The sequence below is a fragment of the Hyperolius riggenbachi genome, chromosome 4 (assembly GCF_040937935.1).
Source record: "Hyperolius riggenbachi isolate aHypRig1 chromosome 4, aHypRig1.pri, whole genome shotgun sequence".
Taxonomy (NCBI): Eukaryota; Metazoa; Chordata; class Amphibia; order Anura; family Hyperoliidae; genus Hyperolius; species Hyperolius riggenbachi.
In genome coordinates, this window is record NC_090649.1 from 127,891,516 (window position 1) to 127,914,646 (window position 23,131).

The 23,131-nt window shown below is 43.9% G+C and overlaps 1 protein-coding gene across 2 annotated transcripts in view; it reads left to right on the top strand.

Annotated features, from left to right (window-relative positions):
• The window catches only part of IWS1 (interacts with SUPT6H, CTD assembly factor 1), a 41,786-nt gene that overhangs the window by 5,017 nt on the left and 13,638 nt on the right, over nt 1–23,131 (top strand). For both annotated transcript variants that reach the window (XM_068280591.1, XM_068280592.1), the window contains exons 2-7: nt 4,551–4,663; nt 8,288–10,718; nt 13,304–13,490; nt 16,093–16,150; nt 18,107–18,204; nt 21,036–21,186. In XM_068280591.1, the coding sequence (XP_068136692.1) occupies nt 4,551–4,663; nt 8,288–10,718; nt 13,304–13,490; nt 16,093–16,150; nt 18,107–18,204; nt 21,036–21,186 (3,038 nt within the window). The remainder of the gene's footprint in view (nt 1–4,550; nt 4,664–8,287; nt 10,719–13,303; nt 13,491–16,092; nt 16,151–18,106; nt 18,205–21,035; nt 21,187–23,131) is intronic.

Genomic DNA, 23,131 nt, shown 5'->3' on the forward strand with positions numbered 1-23,131 from the left:
ATCTGCAAATCAGACAATTATCTGCCGATCTGAAGATCCAACCTGGTGGATCTGATCTACAGATAATTGTCCGTTAAACAAGGTGTGTACGAGATCTGCAGATATCATAGACTATAAATGCGTTTTGCAGGAACGGATCTTTTGCAGGAACAGATCTTTTGCAGATACTGATCTGTTGCATGTGTACAGCATCTTTGTGTGCAGCATCTTGCAAAGATTTTTGTCTGATGGGGAGTTCAGCTCCATAGAATAGACTGTGTAGAGTATGGCTCTCATACTACATGAAAGGGGGTAAAATTGGTCTGTGATCTTTCATTTTTATCTGACGTGTGTACGCACCTTTAGAGCCTTCCTGTTCCTCTCTGTCCCTTCATTGCACCACCAACCCCCATTCAAATATCCTGCTGGTTGCATCTTCGTGTCTACGATGCTTCTTGCTGAGCATGCGTAAGTCTACGGTCGCATGTGCACAGTACGGAGCCACTCATCCTCAGAAGTACACAGAGACCCGAATAATTCTGTGGCCTTCGGAGGAGACCCAAAGGCCTCTTTGACATTAAAGTCAAATACTGGAACCGAGGGCCTGGCGGTGGGACAAGGGGACGCAGAGAGGAACGGAAAGACAAGGTGGCCACACACCATACAATTTTTTAAATATTTGTTCAATTTAAGAATTGCAATACATTTTTCTGACTGATTGTAACATTTCAAAAATATGACCAATGTACCACACACGTATGTTCATTTTTTTCCCCAATTATGATAAAAATGATTGAATACTCTGACAAATTTGCTTGGGTGTGTATATTAACCACTTGAGGACCTAGCCTTTACCCCCCCTTAAGGACCAGCGCTGTATTTTCAGATCTGTGCTGGGTGGGCTCTACAGCCCCCAGCACAGATCAGCTGGCATGCAGAGCGATCAGATCGCCCCCCTTTTTTCCCCCCTAGGGGGATGATGTGCTGGGGGGGTCTGATCGCTTCTGCATGCTGTGGGTGTTGCGGGGGGGGCACCTCAAAGCCCCCCTCCGCGGCGAAATACCCCCCTCCCTTTCCTTCCTGCTACCCCACCGGTGATCGGGGCTGCACAGGACGCTATCCGTCCTGTGCAGCCAGTGACAGGCTGTCCCATGGCGGCGATCCCCGGCCGCTGATTGGCCGGGGATCGCCGATCTGCCTTACGGCGCTGCTGCCGTACAATGTAAACAAAGCGGATTATTTCCGCTTGTGTTTACATTTAGCCTGCGAGCCGCGATCGGCGGCTTCCTGATTAATAAGCCTGCAGCTGGCGACGCAATACTGCGTCGCTGGTCCTGCAGCTGCCACTTTGCCGACGCGCGTTATGAGTGCGCGGTCGGCAAGTGGTTAATAAATTGACAATCTCACACACCATACAATCTTTAGAAATATTGAAGAAAAATATCTAGCATTCCGAATTGATAAAAATCGAAGAAAACGGGAAATCTCATCAAATTTTTCAGTCGAATGGAAAAAAGCTTTCAATTTTTTTCCGGGAGATCTGATCGTTTATCGAATTACCGTAAAATCGGATCATTTTATTGTATCGTGTGGGGCCTCCTTAAGGGATCCAGAGACTTCCCTCCTCTTTATGTCATTGGACATCTATACATGTGCAGAACTCTCAACAAGATGCTATTCAAGGGCAATGGCAGTAGGTGCAAAAAAGTAGCAGTGTTCTTTTCTCTGGTACCTGATGGCTAAAGGTGGCCACTAATGGTCCAATTTCTAGAGAAAAATTGTTCACTACACCATCAATGAACCAATCTTTACTTCCTATCTGTCACAACCAATCAAGGAAATCCAAATTTTGGTTTGACAAAAAATCGTCGACGATTTTTTTTTTCATAATCGCTCATAATCGATTGTGCCCATCAACTGAGATTATTTTTAACCAATCCGAACAGAATTTCTGATCGCTCGAATTATTTTTCGCTAGAAATTGGACAGTTAGTGGCCTCCTTAAGGAGGAGACTGCAGCCATAGCGTCTAAGCTTTTTTTTTTTTGCACTAAAGAATTATCCGTGCTAGTGGCCTAGACTCATCTTTTGGTGAGATTGTTCCATGTTTTCATATAGGGAGCACTGCAAGTGATTTTCGTTTGTCACAGCAGTATTCCTCAGGTATCTGTACATCCTGCTATTTATGAACAGTGTGGGGGGTTCACTTCTGTTTTTCCTTGTGGTCTTCGCACAATATACTGTCAGTTTTCAGCAGTGAAACTCAGGCATTTGGGTGGGAATACTTGTTAAGGGCAGGGCTGTGGAGTTGGTACAAAAATCATCCGACTCCTCAGTTCATGAAACCACCAACAGACTCCAGGTACCCAAAATTTCTCCGACTCCGAATCTAATTCTTACCAAGGCTATGGAATGATACAAAAATGCTCAGACTCTGCAGTTTATTGAAACCATCGACTCCAGCTCCACAGTCCTAGTTAAGGGGCATTAGAAATTGCAAACATACCAGTGACCATACGATCAGGTGTTTGGGAAGACAATTATATACCTACCTGATGCCTCACTTTGCCATGCATGGCCAGCCCAATGAATTTAAAGCAAAATAAAAAACGAAAACCGTTTTTGTTTTTGTGCACAAATAAATGTACTGAATTGATTATTTATTCATTTATGTATATTGATTTTATTCAAATTGCTTGTCACCAGCTAATTATAGCAGAAATCCTAATGTAAGTGCGGTTTGATATCTGAATTAGCCTTGTCTCTTCAAATGTTTCTTAAAATTTTTGTTGTTTCAATTGCTTATCAATAAAGCTACTTTTTTGAACACTAAAAAAAGCAAAAACAGTTACTCGCCTCTGTATAGGAAAGGCTACTGCTGGCAGCAAGTTTGAACGGGGGGCAGCGCTGGAACGAGGACACTGGGAGAAGGAAGGCTTTATGACAGGGGTAGGGAACCTATGGCTCGGGAGGCAGATGTGGCTCTTTTGATGGCTCCATCTAACTCAAACAAATCAGTAGGGGTTGATTCACTATGCTACACTGCTCAAGCAGCGCAGCTTAGTGTGGCAGCGCAAGTAAAATTTTCAAAGTAATCATGCTATTGCTATAGCATGCACTACTAACTTACTCATACTCCCTCCAAAACTAACAGCCGCTCCAATTGGCCCACCATGGACCCTTTCAGGTCTAGTGACTTTGTAGGACGAGATCCCCGCACATTGATTGGCCCAATAGGCTGCCTGTCACTTGACAGGCAGCCGATTGAGCCAAAGTGCAGGGATCTCGTCCTACAAAATGAATCAACCCCCAAGTCAGCTAGCTAATTGTACAAGCTGTTAGTCGGTATTTCTCCTGTCTGGCTTTCGGGGAAATTGCTGATGTTGCTGAAACCCAAGAAAAGCTAAAGACGTGTCTGACACTTCCACTGCTCGGCGGATCAACTGTGTACACATCACCATGGCAACAGGGATATGAGCCCCTGAGAAACATATTGTATGGCTCTCAGGGAAAAAAAATTAACATATGTGGCATATATGGCTCTCTCAGCCAAAAAGGTTCCTGACCCCTGCTTTATGAGATCCAGAGCCTTCCCTCTCCATAAGCAAATATCTGGCTTTCTTTTCTTAAGGGCCCGTTTCCACTACACGCAGATTGGATGCAGAATGGACGCAGAAAAACTGACTCCAATGAATGCCTATGGGAAAATCTGCGTCAGAAAAATCGCGTTTAGTGGAAACAGGCCCATAGGCATTCATTGGAGTCAGTTTTTCTGCATCCAATCTGCGTGTAGTGGAAACAGGCCCTAACAGTCTCCACAGATTTGCTTTAAATGAAGTAGTAAGACACAACAATGCAGCAGGCAGAAGCTTTTTCTGAATCACAGAGATGCATTTAACAAATATTGCCAATACATGCAATATAAACAGGCCCCTATGCTTCCAAATAATGTCAGTGGGACACAGTACAGTAAGTTATTTTCATACTATACAGCATGTGCCATGTCTCAACTTACTTATACTTGGGTGCCCCTTCTATTACGGTAAATTTCTTGTAGGATTATTATGAATTTTGATAGAGCTGACCCTTTTTTCACAGAGCTTTAAATGGTGCTTCAGAATTTGTCATACACTGTATATTTATACAGATGCATGGTCAGACCTGGGGATTGAGTTTACTGTATGCAGAGGTTTACTATAACCAGGGCTGTGGAGTCAGAGCAATTTTGGGTAGTCGGAGTCGTGGTTTCATAAACTTAAGGAGTCTGAGTCTGATGTTTTTTTGTACCAAATCCACAGCCCTGGTAAGTATTAGACTAAGAAGTCGGAGCCATTTTGGGTACCTGGAGTTGGTAGTTTCCTAAACTGAGTTGGAGTCGGATGATTTTTGTACCAACCCCACAGCACTGACTAACAGGATTCAACTGTATTGGGAAAGCCGATAAACCTACCAGCATTGTCTGCTTGAAAGGATGTATTTCCATTATAACAATATAAAGCTGGGTGAAGGTATAGTTCGTTGTCTTGTATTATCTTATAATGTTTTACAGTTTTGTGTATCTTGTTGTTCCAGATGATGGCGGTGCAACTCCGGTACAAGATGAGCGATACTCTGGGTCGGATGATGAAGGAAACTATAATGAACAGCATGTGTCGGATGCTGAAAGCCCAGCGCAGCAATATGAGGTATTAATTGTGCGTACTTATTATTCAGCCACCTGGAGATTTGGGCGTAGGGTAAAACTGTAAAACAGCCCGCCCTGCTCAAGTCCCGGCGGCGTTAATTACTATTCCCCCTCCAGGCCGCCATGGATAGTGGGGGTATGATGCAGTACGGCTGCCGGCAACATATTAGTGTTTTGTTTTGTTTGTTTTTTGTAATTTGTGGCTCTCTCTTTCGATGGTGCCCAAATTGCTCACTGAGCGCTGCTAAAGCTGTAATTCCTATTACAGCCTATGGCGGCACTGGCTGCGCCCAAATCTTCTGCGCTGTTTTTACAGCGTTAATTAATAGTTTGGTGATGTGGGTTTTTTTTTTTTTAAATTATGCCTTATTTTTGATTCTGTGTTTGTTGATATTGTGATTCTATTTGCTTGTGTTGTATATAAGTATGGTAGGATCTGTTCTGTTTAGAGATGGTCAGTCAGATGCCAATAACTCCAATTTGCATTCAGATTTAAGAATTTAATGAAAATTGTGTGCAACTATGAATTAGGACAGTGATGGCTAATATTGGCACTCCAGCTGTGCCAAAACTACAAATCCCATCATGCCTCTGCCTCCCCGAGTTATGCTTAGAGCTGTCAGAGTATTGCAAAGCCTCATGGGACTTGTAGTTCCACCACAGCTGGAGTGCCAAGGTTAACCATCACTGAATTAGGACAATCAAGTGCACTTCCCCTACCATACTGCCATACTACTTTAGAGGTCCAACAAAATGTACACAATGAACCTCCCCCTGGGGAAGGGGGTTTGTGACTGGCATTACTTTACTTTCGTAGTCTCAGGACTACATCTCCTAGCATGCTTTGTGGTGGCCGAGGGAAGCGTGACAGCACCGTCGGAGCTTTGAGCTGCGCCTCTTATGCGTCTCCCTGAAGAAGATGGTGGAGTGTATGTATACAGGGGGCTAAAGAGCAAATCCCCCCCCCCCCCCCACCACCACCACCCGCCAAAAGTAGGTAATGCCTGTCAGCCCCTTCAACCACCACACTCTACCCTTAGGGGGAAGTTTAATTTATTTTGGAAAAGAGGTGCTTTGTTGATTTTAGCGCCGGTTTACACTTGTGCAGTATTCCCACAGCAGGGGAGCCTGCCCCACAGGATCACCACGCTACACGACCCTGTAGTCATATGACCCTGCAACAGAGTGCACCGATAGGCTCATATGCCTAGAAGTGCGTCCACACATGCAACTATAGTCGCTTGAAATGATCGTCCCCCGATCGTTTCAAGCGACGAACGTTAAAAAAAAAAAAACAGCCAACGACCAATAAGTCTAAACGACGGACGAGCTAGATCGTTAAAAACGAACGATCTAGCTTGGCGGATTTTTCCCAACGATGATCGTTTGCAAAAGTAGTACATCGTTGGAAACGGTCGTTCGTACTAAGCTTGACATGCGCATTTCACTATTTCTCCATGGAACTTTTCATTTTTATGCGCAGGCGCAATAGGTGCTTTTGCGTGATGTGACGTTCGTTCTAACGATGTGATCGTTACACACCTTTTAAAACTAACTTTACTTAGGTCGTTCTTTCGTCAATTAAAAGTTTGTTCGTCGTTGACAACGAACGATCGTTGTCGCATGTGTGTACGTAGCTTATGCCAGCACCCACTTAGTGACGTCCTCTTTGCTGCACAAGAAGTACTTCACTGGGATTCCCATCGGTCCGTGCATGCACGCTGCACCGGCGTTTACATTTATGGCATTGTCATAGAATTTTATTACTGCATAATCCATGCAGTAGGCATTGATCATACGGTAACTCACAGATGTCTATGCGGTGAATGAACTACTTCCAGCGCATTGTGTAAGTGTAGAAGTCTTCATAGGCTTTCATTGACTTAGCAGCCTCTTGCAGTAAAATAGCTTACCGCAACGCACAGTGTAAAAGGGGCCTACAAGAAAACCAGTCCGTTCCAAACGTGGTAGTCTATGTACAGCTTTAGTGATGAAGCAGATTCCTGCCTTGCACAACTGCAGTTCTTGTCGAAACATTCAGCAGAAGGGATTTCCTAATTCTGGGAATACATAATATACACATTCACTTCTAAGAGAAAATCGATTAGAAAAACTAGCAAAATCAGATCGGACTTGTTGGAAATTCTGTCGAACCCACACTTTGCAGAGTTGCATGCATCTTTCAGGAGTACACTCCTGAAAAATGCATGTAATTCTACAGCGTGCTTCTAGCCTCAATGGTTCCCTGACTTGAAAGTGAGACAATAAAGCCTTGAAGCTGCTAGCTGATTAGCTGGCAGCTGGTTAATTAACCAGCAGCTATTGTGCATGGATGGCTCAGTTTCAAGTTGGTGGAAAGTTGGAATTGAAGATCGTCTCTGTCCATCAACTTAGGAATTTGGTCCTCAGAGAGACAATACAGTTGCATATGAAGGAAATGGTTGCCTAGGCAGTGGTTGAGTGTTTGGTCATTGAAACTCTGCCTGTACATACTGTGTTTTCCCGATAAGACATCCCCTGAAAATAAACCATAGCTGAAAAAATCGAGCTTGCTCAAAATATAACCACTACCCGCAAAAGTAAGCACTAGCAGCAGCCCATATGACACCATCAGGTCACACTGGATACAAAGCCTGGACTGCAAGATGTGAAAAATTAAAGAATGTGAGCAGAACCTGCAGCGATGTGGTGTGAGTTATATGGTTCACATATACAGGCGTTACAGGCATTTTGTGTTTTGATTGGAGCCGATGGTCTCCGAGGCGGGACCATGACTCCTTATTGGGCCAATCACTGCACTCACTGCTACTCAGCAAGTGCACTGATTGGCCCAACAACAGAGCTATGATCCCATCTCCGAGACCATTGGCTCCAATACAATGCAGGTATGGTATTTGTCAGCTGACCCACATTAATATAGAGTAGTGCTAGAGACAGCGGGCTGTGTAGTTAAGAGGAGCACACAGTTAATTTACTGAGTCTATTCCCAGGCAGAGAATTCTGTCAGTCAGGCTCACTAGAGCTCACTGGCTTCCCAATCCAGGCTTGCAGCTATGGTATGATAAGCTGTGTCTGTGTGTATTCTCCTGGGAGGGAGGTGCAGAGCTGCTGATGCTTATCACTTTAGGGCACAGATCAATCAGGAGGTCTGCTGCTATAAAACCATTTCCTCCCCCCTGCTCCAGCATCCCTCTCCAGGCTGTGATGTGATTGGCATGGCTTGCTGGCTAGGACTTCCCTACAGAACAATCATGAGCAGCAGAATCCTTTTCTTTGAGGAGAGTGCAAATATCTGCAAACCACAAGCTCTGTGTATACTACTCGTGCTTCTGCACTGGCTCTGCTCAGCATGGCATGCAGTATATACATTTTATATAGGGAAACTACCCGTGTTTCCCCAAAAATGACATGCCCTGATAATAAGCCCTAGCACATCTTCTGGGGCAAAAATTTATATGACACTCTTATTTTTGTGAACACATTACCAGATGTCTTTTGTTTTAATTGACTATGCTTATGTGTTGGAAGTGCTAGCTTTGCATTGATATACACTTTCACTTTCATTGTACAATTTCATCTTTAGCTGATGTGTATTTCTATGCCTTTTTCGTTTTTTTCATGCCAGAATGACAACAGTGATGCTGAAGAAAATGTGAGAGCAAGAGGCAGCGGATCTGAGAATGAAATCAATGACTCAGATGATGATGAACGGAGAGATCGTAACTCTAGTGATGTAGAGAATGGCAGTTTCAATCGCAACGCCAGTGACTCTGAGAATGAAGGCGTTCAAAATCATGTTGCCAGTGATTCAGAAGATGAAGCCAATGGACGGAAGGGCAGTGATGATGATGAAGAGGATACTCGTGCTAAAGGAGGAACCAGTGACTATGAAGAGGAGGTACGATCTAGACATTCTGCAAGTGATTCGGATGAAGATGTGCCCAACAGACAAATTCTTGATTCTGAAGATGAAGTGAATGGTAAAAATGCAGGTAGTGATTCTGATGATGAACCTCAAGCCAAACACATAGAAAGTGACTCAGAAGATGAGGCTCCTGCTAAGCAAGCGCCAAGTGACTCAGAAGATGAGGTTCCTTCTAAACGAGCTGCTAGTGAATCTGATGAGGAAACTCCATCCAAGCGACCAGTTAGTGACTCAGAGGATGAGACTCCTGCCAAGCGGGTGGCTAGTGACTCCGAAGATGAGGCTCCTGCTAAGCGAGTAGTTAGTGACTCCGAAGATGAGGCTGCCGTTAAACGTGTGGCTAGTGACTCAGAAGATGAGGCTCCTGCTAAACGTGTGGCTAGTGACTCAGAAGATGAGGCTCCTGCTAAACGTGTGGCTAGTGACTCAGAAGATGAGGCTCCTGCTAAACGAGCGGCTAGTGACTCAGAAGATGAGGCTCCTGCCAAGCGAGCATCTAGTGACTCAGAGGATGCGGCTCCTGCCAAGAGAGTGGCTAGTGACTCAGAGGATGAGGTACCAGTTAAACGGGTAGTTAAGCGTCGCAGAAAAGTAAAAAAATCATCCAGTGCTTCAGAACAGGATACACGGCAAAAAGCAGCCAGTGGCTCAGAAGCTAAGACACCTTCTAAGCGTCGCAAAAAAGTAAAAAAAGCAGCCAGTGGTTCAGAAGAGGATACACGGCAAAAAGCAGCCAGTGGGTCAGAAGATAAGGCACCTTCTAAGCGTCGCAAAAAAGTGAAAAAAGCAGCCAGTGGCTCCGATGATGCACCTTCTAAGCGTCGCAAAAAAGTGAAAAAAGCAGCCAGTGGCTCAGAACATGAGGCACCTTCTAAGCGTCGCAAAAAAGTGAAAAAAGCGGCCAGTGACTCAGAAGAGGATACGCCGCCAAAAGCAGCCAGTGGCTCAGATGAGGCACCTTCTAAGCGTGGCAAAAAAGTAAAAAAAGCAGCCAGTGACTCAGAAGATGATATGCCGCAAAAAGCAGCCAGTGGCTCAGATGAGGCACCTTCTAAGCGTGGCAAAAAGGTGAAAAAAGCAGCCAGTGACTCAGAAGAGGATACACCGCAAAAAGCAGCCAGTGGCTCAGAAGAAGAGGCACCTTCTAAGCGTGGCAAAAAGGTGAAAAAAGCAGCCAGTGGCTCAGAAGAGGATACAACGCAAAAAGCAGCCAGTGGCTCAGAAGAGGATACGCCGCAAAAAGCAGCCAGTGGCTCAGAAGATGAGGCACCTTCTAAGCGTGGCAAAAAGGTGAAAAAAGCAGCCAGTGACTCAGAAGAGGATACACCACAAAAAGCAGCCAGTGGCTCAGAAGAGGATATGCCGCAAAAAGCAGCCAGTGGCTCAGAAGATGAGGCACCTTCTAAGCGTGGCAAAAAAGTGAAAAAAGCAGCCAGTGGTTCAGAAGAGGATACGCCGCAAAAAGCAGCCAGTGGCTCAGAAGATGAGGCACCTTCTAAGCGTCGCAAAAAGGTGAAAAAAGCAGCCAGTGGTTCAGAAGAGGATACACCGCAAAAAGCAGCCAGTGACTCAGAAGAGGATACACCGCAAAAAGCAGCCAGTGGCTCAGAAGATGAGGCACCTTCTAAGCGTCGCAAAAAGGTGAAAAAAGCAGCCAGTGGTTCAGAAGAGGATACACCGCAAAAAGCAGCCAGTGACTCAGAAGAGGATACACTGCAAAAAGCAGCCAGTGACTCAGAAGATGAAGCACCTTCTAAGCGCGCAGTTGTTGACTCTGATGATGATGCACCTGCAAAACTTGTAAACAGTGATTCTGAAGCTGAACAACCCTCCAAGAAAAAGGGCAGTGACTCTGAAGATGATACACCTGCCAAGCAAGATGCCGCCAACTCTGAAGATGAGTTTCCAAGGATGAAAAGAAAAATTATTTCATCAGATGATAGCGATGATGAAGATGAAAGAAAGCCAAAAAGTAAAAAGAAGAAGCCACCCCGACGCAGATCTGGTTCAGAAAGTGATGATAGTGAGCGTGCCAAGAAAAAAGCTGCATCTGACAGTGAAGATGAAGTGGTGTCCAAAAAGAAAACCATCCTTTCTGACAGTGAAGATGATGAAGCTGCAGATAAGCCAGGTATTAGAAAGTACACTTTAAATACTTAAAGCAGTAGTGGGAGGCCTCTGGATGGTCCAGAGGCTTCCCAGATTCTCTTTTAGCCCACTGCTGCAGTACTGGGCCCTCTTCTTCTTCTGGCTGCACTCCCAACTATGTACATCCCAAGTGGGCAAGCGCAAGGACGGTCCATACATGCCCAGTAGGGGGAAGCTGCTTGTGCATGGAGTAAAAAAAACCATGCTCACTTGGCTTTGTTCTACTGGGCATGTGTGGACCATACGCGCACAAACCCAGTACAGGTAAGCTTGAGTGCTGTGGAAGGGCCAACGAGAAGCATATATCTCAAGGTCTTGTTGGGGATGTTTAGAGGGACCCAGCACTGGAGCAAGAGGATTAGGGAAACATTTCTACTGAATAATTAAATTAAATCTTAAACATTTACTATAGGTACACTTTTTTTTTTTTTGACAACTTACCAATTTACCAATATGTTATTAGCTTCCTTAGAGTAAATTAGGTTGTGTTGTAAGAGTGCAGTTTTTATATCTGTAAAGGCAATCCTCACAGGGGCAGCATCTGCAAAGAGCATAGTGGCCACTTTTACTCAATAGTATATAAAAAAAAAGTTAAAACTAAATATCACTGTTAAGACAGATGCATTGTATATCTCTGTGTGAAAAAGTTGCCCGGCCAACACGAACAAAATTACGACAAAACTGCAAAAAATTGACTGATTTTCATATTTTTAACATTCATTTTAGTTGTTTTGTTGTAAGTCCAGTGGTTAGTGAAGTATGTTTTAACGCTTACCAATAAAGAAAACTGGTGCATGGCTTAGCTGGACGATTGTAACGTAATTGTTGTAACTTAGGAGGGTCAATGATATGTGAATAAGGTTGGATATGCTTTTTTTAAAAAGGCTCCCCCATTGACTTGCATAAAAATCATGGTAAAATCACAGCAAAAATTGCAGCGATCGTGATTTTTCCAAAAATCACAATCTTGGAATTGGGCCCATCAAATTCAGCAGGACGTTAATGTCACTTTAAAGTGTACTTGAAGTGGTTAAAAAATAGTCTTAACTACTCATGTCCACAGGGAGCCTGTTCAAAATCGCCTTCATAGTTTACCAATATCACCCTTAAAGGAAATATTAGGCAAAAAGCAACAAAAAAAACACAGCTTTACTTACTTAGGGCTTCCTCCAGCCCCTGGAAAAGTATGTGTCCCTTGCTGCTGCTCCGCTCTCAGCAGGTCGCCCGGGGTGCCCTCTGTAGCAGCTGCCGACCCGCTCACAGTCACGCTCCCATTTTGTGCTTATGGCCACAACCAGGTTTATTTCTTAAAGGGTTTGTCTCCTAGTACTTGGCAATGATGCAATGTACAGCAGTTGTAGACACTGTGGATTGCTTGGAAATGACAGTGTAGCCTTCCCTCTCATAATGAGCCTCTACTATCTTCTTTCTGAGTTCCAAACTGATTTCCTTTGGCATGGTGAGTAAGGGCCCTTTTTCACTTGCAATCGCTAGCGTTAGCGCTAAACGCTAGCGATTGCGATTCTGCAAAATCTTTTTTTCCCTGCGACAGCGTTTGCGATTTTGCTATGCACTGCAGAGCATAGCAAAATCGCAGCAATAATCGCTCCGCCGCGCGATCGCGTTTATGGAAAAATCGAATCGCAGTAGTGGAAATAACCTACCGCGGTTCCTATGTTATTTAGCAAACCTTAGCGATTTTAAAATCGCTAGTGATTTGCGATTCAGCAAATGCAATCACGGTAGTGGAAAAGGACCCTAAGGGCTGGTGCACACCAAGAGCGCTTTTTAAAACACTAGCGCTTTAAAAAGCGCTTGGCTAATGTATTAGAATGGGATGGATCACACCAGAGCAATGTGATTTCCACCCCCCCCCCCCCCTCCCCTCAATGTTAAGTATAGGAAAGTGGAAAATCGCTCTGAAAAACAATACATCAGAGCGATTTTCCAAGCGTTTTTGTGACAAAATCAGTACACTAGCAGATGTACTGTACATGAGAAAAAAAAACTACACAAAAACTCTCCAAAAATTGCTAGGTATAAATGGGAAATCGCTGGGCACATGCCTAGAATCGCTTAGAAAAGTCGCTTCAAAAAATGCTGAGCGTTTACGCTAGCGCTTGTAGGTGTTCACCGGCCATAACAGTGGTCCCTCTTGTGTTCAGGTGCCCTGTTCCTTGAAATCTTTTTGTGCTGACTGAATGTGGTTAGGAGGCCAATTGACTGCACAGGTGTGGTTTCAAAGCATATTGGTTAATTACTGTAAAAACACACCGTTTTGAAAGCAAGCATTTACATGGGGCTAAGTTTTGACCACACCATTTTACAATATTTGATACAAAGCACGCCTAAAATGTATTTTATACTACAAAATGCACCAAAAGCTACTAAATGGCACTGGTGAATGTTTGTTCGATTATATCACTTTTCATCAATGCTGCAAACATTGGGAAAAGTTTTCATAATTCCTGGGGGGCTAATCATTTAGCCTCAACTGTATAAAAATGGCATAACTGGTCCTTATCGGTTTTGCCTAATTACTCCAATTATTCTTCGTATTCTATACAGCCAATAAAAAGAGCCGCATCCTTTCTGATGGCGATTCTGACAGCGATTCAGACTCCAAGAAAACTCCTCAGAAGAAGAAGGCCATGACATCGGACAGTGAAGATGAAGAGAAATCTAAAGAACAGCCAAAAGTTGCAGAGAAGAAGCTGTTTGGCAGTGACAGTGAATCTGGAAATGAAGATGAAGAGTAAGTAGGATGAGGTGTGCTGTAGACATTATTCAGAACAGATATGGCTCATATCACTATGTTCAGTCTCTTGATCCACCAAGTTTGTTTGCCTGAGATTTTCCACCATGTCTGATTGATGCATGTGACCGATTTCGGCCCACTCTTGGCGGCACCAATTTTCAGCAGATTCGATATTCTGATGGTTGATCGGCCGCCAAGACTACAGATGTATGGCCACTTTTAGGAGAACTAATGCATGAGATAAATAAGGTGAGATAATACATGAGGTAAATCGATAAGAGCTAAATCATGAGTTTAGTCACATAAGGAGAGATAAACCATCAGTTAAAAAGAGATACATCATGAGTTTAAGTCATTTAACCCTCCTGGCGGTTTGCTAAAAATCCGGCAGTGGGCAGCAAATCCTTTTTTTTTTTTTTTTTTTTTAATTTTTTTCTTTTTCATGTAGCGCGACAAGGTCTCACTACATGATATCCCCCCAGCCCCTCCAATCGCCACCGGCGATCGGAGATCAGGAGATCCCGTTCAAAGAACGGGATCTCCTGGAGGGTTTCCACCGTCGCCATGGCGACGGGCGGGATGACGTCATCGACGTCGTGACGTCAAAGGGGACTCCGCTCCACCCCACAGCGCTGCCTGGCACTGATTGGCCAGGCAGCGCACGGGGTCTGGGGGGGCTGCCGCGGCGTGACAAATAGCGGCGGATCGGCGGGTAGCGGTGGCGATCGCATTGCACACGCAGCTAGCAAAGTGCTAGCTGCGTGTAGCAAAAAAAAAATTATGCAAATCGGCCCAGCGGGGCCCAAGTGGTGCCTTCCGGCGGCATAGCCCGTGCTCGGCACGGGCTTACCGCCAGGGAGGTTAACCCTCTGGGGGATAATCCCGAGCTGAGCTCGGGGTAAGCCGCCACAGAGGTTTTCTCAGGCCCTGGTGGGCCGATTTGCATAATTTTTTTTTTGTTGCACGCAGCTAGCACTTTGCTAGCTGCGTGTATATACCGATCGCCGCCGCTCCGCGCTGATTCGCCGCTACTCGCCGTGCCGTGCCGCTCCCCCCCCCCCCAAGACCCCCTGCGCAGCCTGGCCAATCAGTGCCAGGCAGCGCTGAGGGGTGGATCGAGACTCCCTCTGACGTCACGACGTCGTTGACGTCGATGATGTCATCCCGATCGTCGCCATGGCGACGGGGGAAGCCAAACAGGAAATCCCGTTCTGAACGGGATTTCCTGTTTGCTTTGTATGCCGGAGGCGATCGGAGGGGGTGGGGGGATGCCGCTGCACAGCGGCTATCATGTAGCGAGCCCTGGGCTCGCTACATGATTTAAAAAATAAAAAAATTTAAAAAATAGTGCTGCGCCACCTCCTGGGCGATATAATTGTATCCCCCAGGAGGTTGATATAAATTGTGAGCCAATAAGTAAGGCAAGATAGTTCAACAGAAAAGCTTTGTGACTCAGCCCCTTTGTTGTCTACAGTATTGCTACATATGCCTAATGTGCATGGAGCTATACTTACTATGTATAGCTTATGAAAGAGGAAAATATTAGCCCCAAAGAGAAAGGGTCAGATTCATAATAGTTCACTGGAATTAAAGTTGCCAGAAGCAGTCTGCTTCCATCTGCTGAATGAGAAGCCAGGATTCGTATTGGTTGCTGTGGGCAATTGCTCTGGTTTTTTTTCTTTGTTTCTTTCCACATAAATCCAACTCCCAGAGTCTTTTATTTTGCACAATTCATTGTTTTGTTTTGTTTTTTTGTTTTTGTTTGCCTTTTAACCATGCATTGCTAGATCTTAAAGTACATCGGAAGTGAGAGGGATATGGAGGCTGTCATATGTATTTCCTTTTAAATAATACCAGTTGCCTGGCAGTCCTGCTGATCTTTGGCTGCAGTAGTGTCTGATTCACCCACCTGAAGAAAAAAAAAAGCATGGAGCTAATCCAGTCAGACTTTAGCCAGAAACATCTGATCTGCATACTTGTTCAGGGTCTATAGCTAAAGTATTTGGGGCAGAGGATCAGCAGGACAGCCAGGCAATTTGCATTGTTTAAAAGGAAATAAAAATGTCAGCTTCCATATCCCTTTCAATGTAAGTGTGCTTTAAAAGCAGTCCTACCATTGTCATTTCATTTTAGGAATTGTGTATTATATGTAAAAATGAAAAATAGTTGAATTTTTTTTTTAAATGGAAGTTTTGAGACTAGATTGTCCCAAATACTCTGTATTTTACAATACAATACAATCCGTATAATCTTCAATAGCGACTGCACCAGTGGAGTTTGACGTGCAATGATCAACTCTGGAGTGCACATGGTACCTTGTCAGATAAGATATCAGGATCTGCACCGTCTAAAATCAATTTTATTTTAAAGCTCTTTAAAATCCATAACAAGCATCAGTAAGTATGAGCCGGCTCACACTTACTGATGCTTGTTATGGATTTTAAAGACCTTTAAAATAAAATAGATTTTAGACAGTGCAGATCCTGATATCTTATAATACAATACAATAACATTTCTATAGCGCTTTTCTCCTATAGCATTCAAAGCGTTTATATTTTCATACCTTGGGTAATTACAATTGTTCTTATTTTCTCTGTAGAAACCTAATTGCAGATATTTTTGGAGAATCTGGAGATGAAGAGGAGGAGGAGTTTACAGTAAGCCATCCTTGCTTGGGCCCTTATCAGTCAAAGTGCTGGGTGCTATCCTGTCCTTTTTTTTATTTTTTGTTTCTGTCTGATATAAACGCCTATATAACTCGCAACTAACACTATGCAGTAATTGTCCTGTGAGCAGCGTTTAGGGTTTTCGGGATAGAACTCCAAACCGATGGCGTAATTTAAATTTTTTGCAAACAAAAGTAATAGGCTTCAGGACAGTGCTCTCCACGTTAGGGCTATATGTCATTGTAAGCCAACTAACATCATAGTTGGATTACAATGTTTTATTAATGGTTTAAGTACTAGGTGATTAGCAGAAGAGCATCTTTGTTATACACCGTATCTATAACAACCGTACTGGTAAGAGAAGAAGCAGAAAAGAGAAAAACACTTAAAAGGAAAAAGCGGAAAAGAGAGAAGGAAAAATAACCAGTGCTAAATCTCTATCCTCTTTTATCCTCTCCTAACTTACAAAAAGAGTGTTTTAAGTTTGGTCATATAATTTCTTACTTTTTTTGTTTTTGTTTTCCTGTTTGCAGAGTAGTGCTTCTTTATAGTCTTCTTCAAAAAAAGCAAATTGCAAGGTAAATGTATACAGCTAGGGCCTCATTGCTAGTCCAGGTGCTTGGACATGCCTATATTGGGTATATAGCTATGCAGCAGTGTGGTTTTTAAAACCCATCTAAACCCAAAATTAAATAATGCAAATTCTAACAGCAATTGGTTGTATAGTGAATATAAACTAAGTATAGATGCAAACTGGTGTTCAAAATACCTGTTACGAGTTAAATGTTCTTGCCAATGCATCTATATATCTAGCTTTCTGTAGCTTTCAGGAGTGACCATGTGACTCAGAGGGGAATAGAGGTGAGATTACATTTCCTAGCATTACAGTAGAGAAAAAGTGATTAAAGTGTACTGGAGGCGGCATGATAGAAAAAAAAATTATACGTACCTGGGGCTTCCTCCAGCCCTCTTCGGCCTGATCGCTCCCTTGCCGCCATCTTCTATAAGAACTTCCATAAGTTGGGACGGTGGGCGCACGTGCAGTGCTCAGGCACAGAAAGCTCCCAGCCACGGGTGAGTGTGGCAGAACCACTCATGTACAGTAAGCCCCGACTGGCCGAACTTACAGGACTCCTTATGGAGGATCCAGAAGGTGGAGGACGGCGGCGAGGGATGGATCAGGTTGAAGGGGGCTGGAGGAAGCACCATGTATAATTTTTTTTTTCCCTCTATCGTGCCATCTCAGGTCCCCTTTAAGGATGGTAGTAAAGGGTAGAGACAAGGGTGGGCCATGGAAATAGTTTCTATATTTGTTTCTCTAGCTACACAGTTTAACCTCCCAAGCGTTCTGGACGAGCTGTGCTTGTCCAGAGACGCTAGAGGGCACCGCTCAGGCCCCCCTGGCCGATTTTGATAATTTTTTTTTTCAAACACGCAGCTAGCACTCTGCTAGCCGCGTGTTTGCCCCGATCGTCGCCGCCGATCCGCCGCTACCCGACGCGAAAGAGGGCCCTTCTTCCCCCCCCCGCAGACCCCGTGCACAGCCTGGCGGCGCTTTGGGGTTTATCGGGAGTCCCAGTGACGTCACGTCGATGATCGTTCGTCGCCATGGCGACGGGATTTCCTTATGGGTGTGATCGCCGGCGGCAATCAGAAGGGTGGGAGGGAGAGAGGAGGAAGGGGAGAATCCTGTAGCTAGCGCTAGGCTAGCTACATGATAGGAAAAAAAAATCGGGTGAAAAAAAAAAAACCCTCATGCGGCCGCGGGAATTGAAACGCCCAGCAGGTCAATGCTCACCTCGTTCATGTAATGTAGGGGGTCTGTATGGATAGATATACAGCTACAGGAAAGCATGTGTTCTTTCAGAATTAAGTACTTCAGTTTGGGTTTAGTAAGGCTTTAAATAGGGTACACATTGAACAAATTGTCATATCTTTCGTTTCCAGGGTTTTAACCAAGAAGATCTGGAAGGGGAGAAGGTAGTTGCAAAACAACAAGTAGAAGCGGATTCAGACTCTGATGTTGACATGAAATCTAGTAAAATGTAAGGAATGAATATAGACTGGTACAGAATGCTAAATATATTATTGGAAAGCTTGCTGGTGAAGTAAAATATATTAACCACTTGAGGACCACGTTGTTAAACCCCCAACCCCCCAGTGACCAGGACATTTTTACAGAAATAGGCCACTGCAGCTTTAAGGCCTCGCTGCAGGGCCGTACAACTCGGCACACAAGTGATTCCCCCCCCCTCCCCCTTTTCTCCCCACCCACAGAGCTTTCTGTTGGTGGGGTCAGATCACTCCCAGGTGTGTTTATTTTTTATAAATATTTTTATTAAATTTCACTTTTTTAAATTTATTTTAATACTCCTCCCTCCGTCTGCCTATCACAGCGATCGGCTTCAGCCTATCACTGCAGATCGCTTCTGTGTCCCCCAGGGGGACAGCCGTGTCACATGGCTGTCCCCAGTACAGTGCTGCCTTAGATCGCAGAGCTGTACTGACTTATTAGACAGAGGTTTTTCCGTCTTACAGTCTGTGAGCAGCGATTGGCGCTGGGAGGGTGAAGGCGGAGCAGAGCTCCATCATCAGAGCGGGGATGCGCGCTCCCCTGCAATCCCCATTCCAGGCCATTCCGCCAATCGGTGTGGAGTGGCCCTGGAGCTGCCGCTGCATTCACACTAATTGGCGTGGAGTGGTCGGTAAGTAGTTAAAGTATGGGGTATTTTTTTTTTTTTTAAATGTTTCAGTTTAAGCTTTCCATAGAAATTTTCTGTTCAAGGCTCAGAAGAAATCTTATAACAAATAGCTAAGTTTATTCACCAGTCACCTGATAAGCAGAAGCCCTAAACTTATAAAGTCACCTTAGTGACCATCTAAATGGCAGGTGACCATCTCACCTTTTCTGACTGATTTGGTGGTATCTGGCACTTCTTCCATTTTCCATGACTGTTTCTGTTAATCTGCACAGTCAATACTATTAATGCTGTATACAACCCTCTGTTTCTTTTCTCTAAGCCATACTTGTCAAACAATGGTCTGCTGACCAGGGAAGCTGTATTGGAGGTGAAGACCTTGATCACCAGGGAAGCCATATGGGGGGAGAGTAACACACTAGACACCGGGGAACTTTATAGGGGAGAAAGGGGGAAACTAGCCATTAGGGAATTTTATAAGGGAGGTGACCACTAGACATTGAGGTTGGCCCGCGACTTGGTCCCAGTGTTCAGTTTCGGCCCACTTTGTATTGAAGTTTCTCACCCCTGCTCTAAGCAAATCCTACAAAAGCTAAAATCAGTCTAAATTGAAATTCTAGGCATATACTATACAATGTGTATACAATCTTACTAACCTTTGTAGACCATAAGGGCCTTTTTTTCCCCTGCACGTGCCATTGCGAACTGCGTTTGCCAATCGCAAAACACAGTGAATCGTGGTTTCTACTAGTATGATGTAATTCCATTGCGGCGCTTGCTGGATTCTTTGAGCAATTGTGATTCTGTCTCATACAGTACAATTGAATGGGGCATGGCAAATGCACCCAAAAAAAATTGCTTATGCCCTGTAACAACGATTACATTATTACTGTGTTTTGTGATTATGTATTTAGTGGAAAAAGGCCCTGATACTAGTAGACTGCATGTAACTTGGATATTTTGTTGAGGTAGGCCCTTCCATTACATAAGTGTGCTAAGGTTGAAGATTGATTGCACCTTCAGATTGTATAGCCTACAGTCTGCATTATATATGGTAAGCGATCAGTATCTGATATTGATAATTTTACTACCTTGCCACATTGACTCACTTGATATTAGATCAGATCTCTCAGCAGAAGTCTTGATACAACATAACTGCTTTCTGCTGTACACACCTGTGGAGCATCGTTCTGGTGCAGCTCCAGTCCATAGTCCTCTCCAGTTCGCTCAGTCAATGTTCAATTGAAAGGACTTTTTGTTTGTTTGTTTTTTTAATACATTTTTGTTTAATTTGATGTGGTGTTTGAATCTACTAACTATTCTATGTAAAAAGTCTTTATTATCTGGACACTGATACTGGTCTGTGGAAATGGCCAGTATTGCTGTAAGATAAAATATATATATATATATATATATACATACATACATACATACATACATACATACATACATACATACATACATACATACATACATACATACATACATACATACATACATACATACATACTATATATTTTGTATTCTACAAGCTTCTTGAATGCCAGGTCCTTCTCTCAGATCTGTGGGCATAACAACCCATGTATAAAACTGAACGGAGAAACTACATTTACTGTTTCATTGCAGCATCTTTGAAACCAGGTTTACCAAGTACAGACTGTGTTCCAGCAGACAGATGGCCATAGACATGATACTGTAGTCTGTATTTGGAGGGCCAGCAAGCTCCTACAGCTAGTGTAGTATTTGCAGACTGTGGTATAAGGTGTATAACCAAAGTGAATATAGAACTGTGGGGAAGATCGGTGGGTGGGGTCATAAGTAGACATCTGGAAGCCCAAAGCTGTGCACACCACCGATTCATACAACTGCTCTTTCTATAGTTTTGGGCAGGACTCAAGATTCTGCACATCAGTGGGCACAAAAGGTATTTTCTTTTTTCTTAGTGAATCTTTCCTATCTTCAGTGTAGTGAATTTGAAATCCTTTGGTGTTTAAATCTTATTAATAAACTGAAATGTGGCTATAAACGTAGTTGCCTTATGGAATTGGCTCTATATTGACTAAGAAGTATTCCGTGACAATTTAGGGCGATGTAAGTAATGCTTTATACTGTGAGAGAGCCTATACTGCCTTGTAAGAGCCTTGTCATCTATAGAGAAGTATTTTTTATTTCCTAAGGTCTGACTTCAAGTCTGACTTTGAGCTGATGTTGGAGAGGAAGAAGAACATGAGCGGTAAACGGCGGAGGAACCGGGACGGAGGCACGTTTATAAGCGACGCAGACGATGTTGTGAATGCCATGATCATAAAAATGAATGAGGCTGCAGAGGTGGGTCAACTTTTCAAACTCATTTTGCTCACTTCAGGGAGTCTTGAAAGGAAGTCTAGGAGTTTCTGATCTTTAGAAAACACAGCAATTGCAATTATCATCTATAACCCGACCCACTAACCATGTGTTAGGCTAAAAGGTTATACAGGAAGGAAACACTTATGGCCATGACATCACACTGTGGGAGGAGTTTGATACCAATATTATCCTGGGTTAAAGTTCCTCTTTAAAGAGACACTGAAGCGAAAAAAAAATATGATATAATTAATTGGTTGTGTACTATGAATAATTATAAATATTCTCATACTTTTATTTTCAGGTATATAGTGTTTTTTCTAACATTGCATTATTCTATAATATGTGCAGATTACACAACACTCAGCATTCAAAATGAGTCTTTCAGAGCAGTCTGTGAAGTAATGACCTCTCCTCTAGCAGAGAAAAAGTAAACAGTTCACTTACAGTTGAGATAATAAAAGTCAGATAACAGCCCTCTCCACGACTAACTTAGTTGGAGAGCTTAATGGCTTGTTTGCATAGAGATAACTGGAGTTTCTCAACTCTTCCTGTACTGGAAACAATTAGACTGATGTGTGTGATCTTAATGTTTTATTTCTTAAGGCCCATACACACGTCGGATTTCCGCAAACGATGGGTCGTTTGAACGTTCCGTCGTTCGCCCGCTAAATCGGGCGTGTGTACAGACTATCGTTCGTTTGATAAGAGTGAGTTTGAGCGATCCGCCGGGCGGATTGCTCAAACTCACTCTTATCAAACGAACGATAGTCTGTACAAGCGCCCGATTTAGCGGATGAACGACGGGACGTTCAAACGACCCGTCGTTCGTGGAAATCCGACGTGTGTATGGGCCTTTAGCTGTACTACACATACAAATCATATCATAATTTTTTTTTCGCTTCAGTGTCTCTTTAAGTGGAATATCAGCTACCTTCAATTGGTGCCTAGCTCTGGCAACTTTTGAGACCAAATGACAACTTGTGATTTAGTCACATGAGGGGGATTAGACAGGCTAAACTCTCTTAGGGCTCATTCACACTAGTCAGTGAGTTGAAATGCATGAATAAAAAAACTCATAAATGGGTGTGAATGGGTTTGTGAGTTGCTGTGCATTTCCATGAGTTTTAACTTTTGACGAGGTGAAATGCGCTGCCCAGCAACTCATTTTTGTAGTGTGAATGATAAAAGGAGTCTATGGACTTTCATGTTCCCATGTAAAACGCACACTGTGCAGTGATTTAAACTCACTGCAACTCGCATAGTGTGAATGAGCCCTAAATATATACAGCAGGGGTCTCGAACTCAATTTACCTGGGGGCCGCAGGAGGCAAAGTCAGGATGAGGCTGGGCCGCATAAGGAATTTCACAATCGCGGCGCATCGCCGCCTGTGCCCGCCCCTCTCACTCTTCCTTCACAGAAAGGGGCGGGGAGAGGCGGCGATCCGTGCGGCGATTGACGTCAGGAGGGGCAGAGCTGAAGCTGAAAGCTCTGCCCCTTCCAGGAAATGCCGGCGGATTGCCCCCCGGGCGATTTGGGGGCTCTGCAGCCCTTGTTTAGCAGCAGGGATGCGGCAGATTACTTGGGAGCACTGAAGTGAACTATAAGGAAGCTTTTGCCGGCGAGGGCCACAAAATATTGTATCGAGGGCCGCAAATGGCCCGCGGGCCGCAAGTTTGAGACCCCTGATATACAGGGTGCATGTCTCTACGCTTTTCTTCTGTCCTATGCAAGAGTTCAGGTCCACTTGAATTGAGATTGATATTCTCCACAGTTGGTTCACCTATTTTATATCGGGTCCACCAGTGTACACACCACTACTAGATTCAGAGACAGTTATTTATTTTGTGTGCTAGCAGACTAGGCTTTTATTCTGAATATATTGATAGCACTGGTGGAAGGTGTTTATCTTGCAAGTCTGTCTAGCAG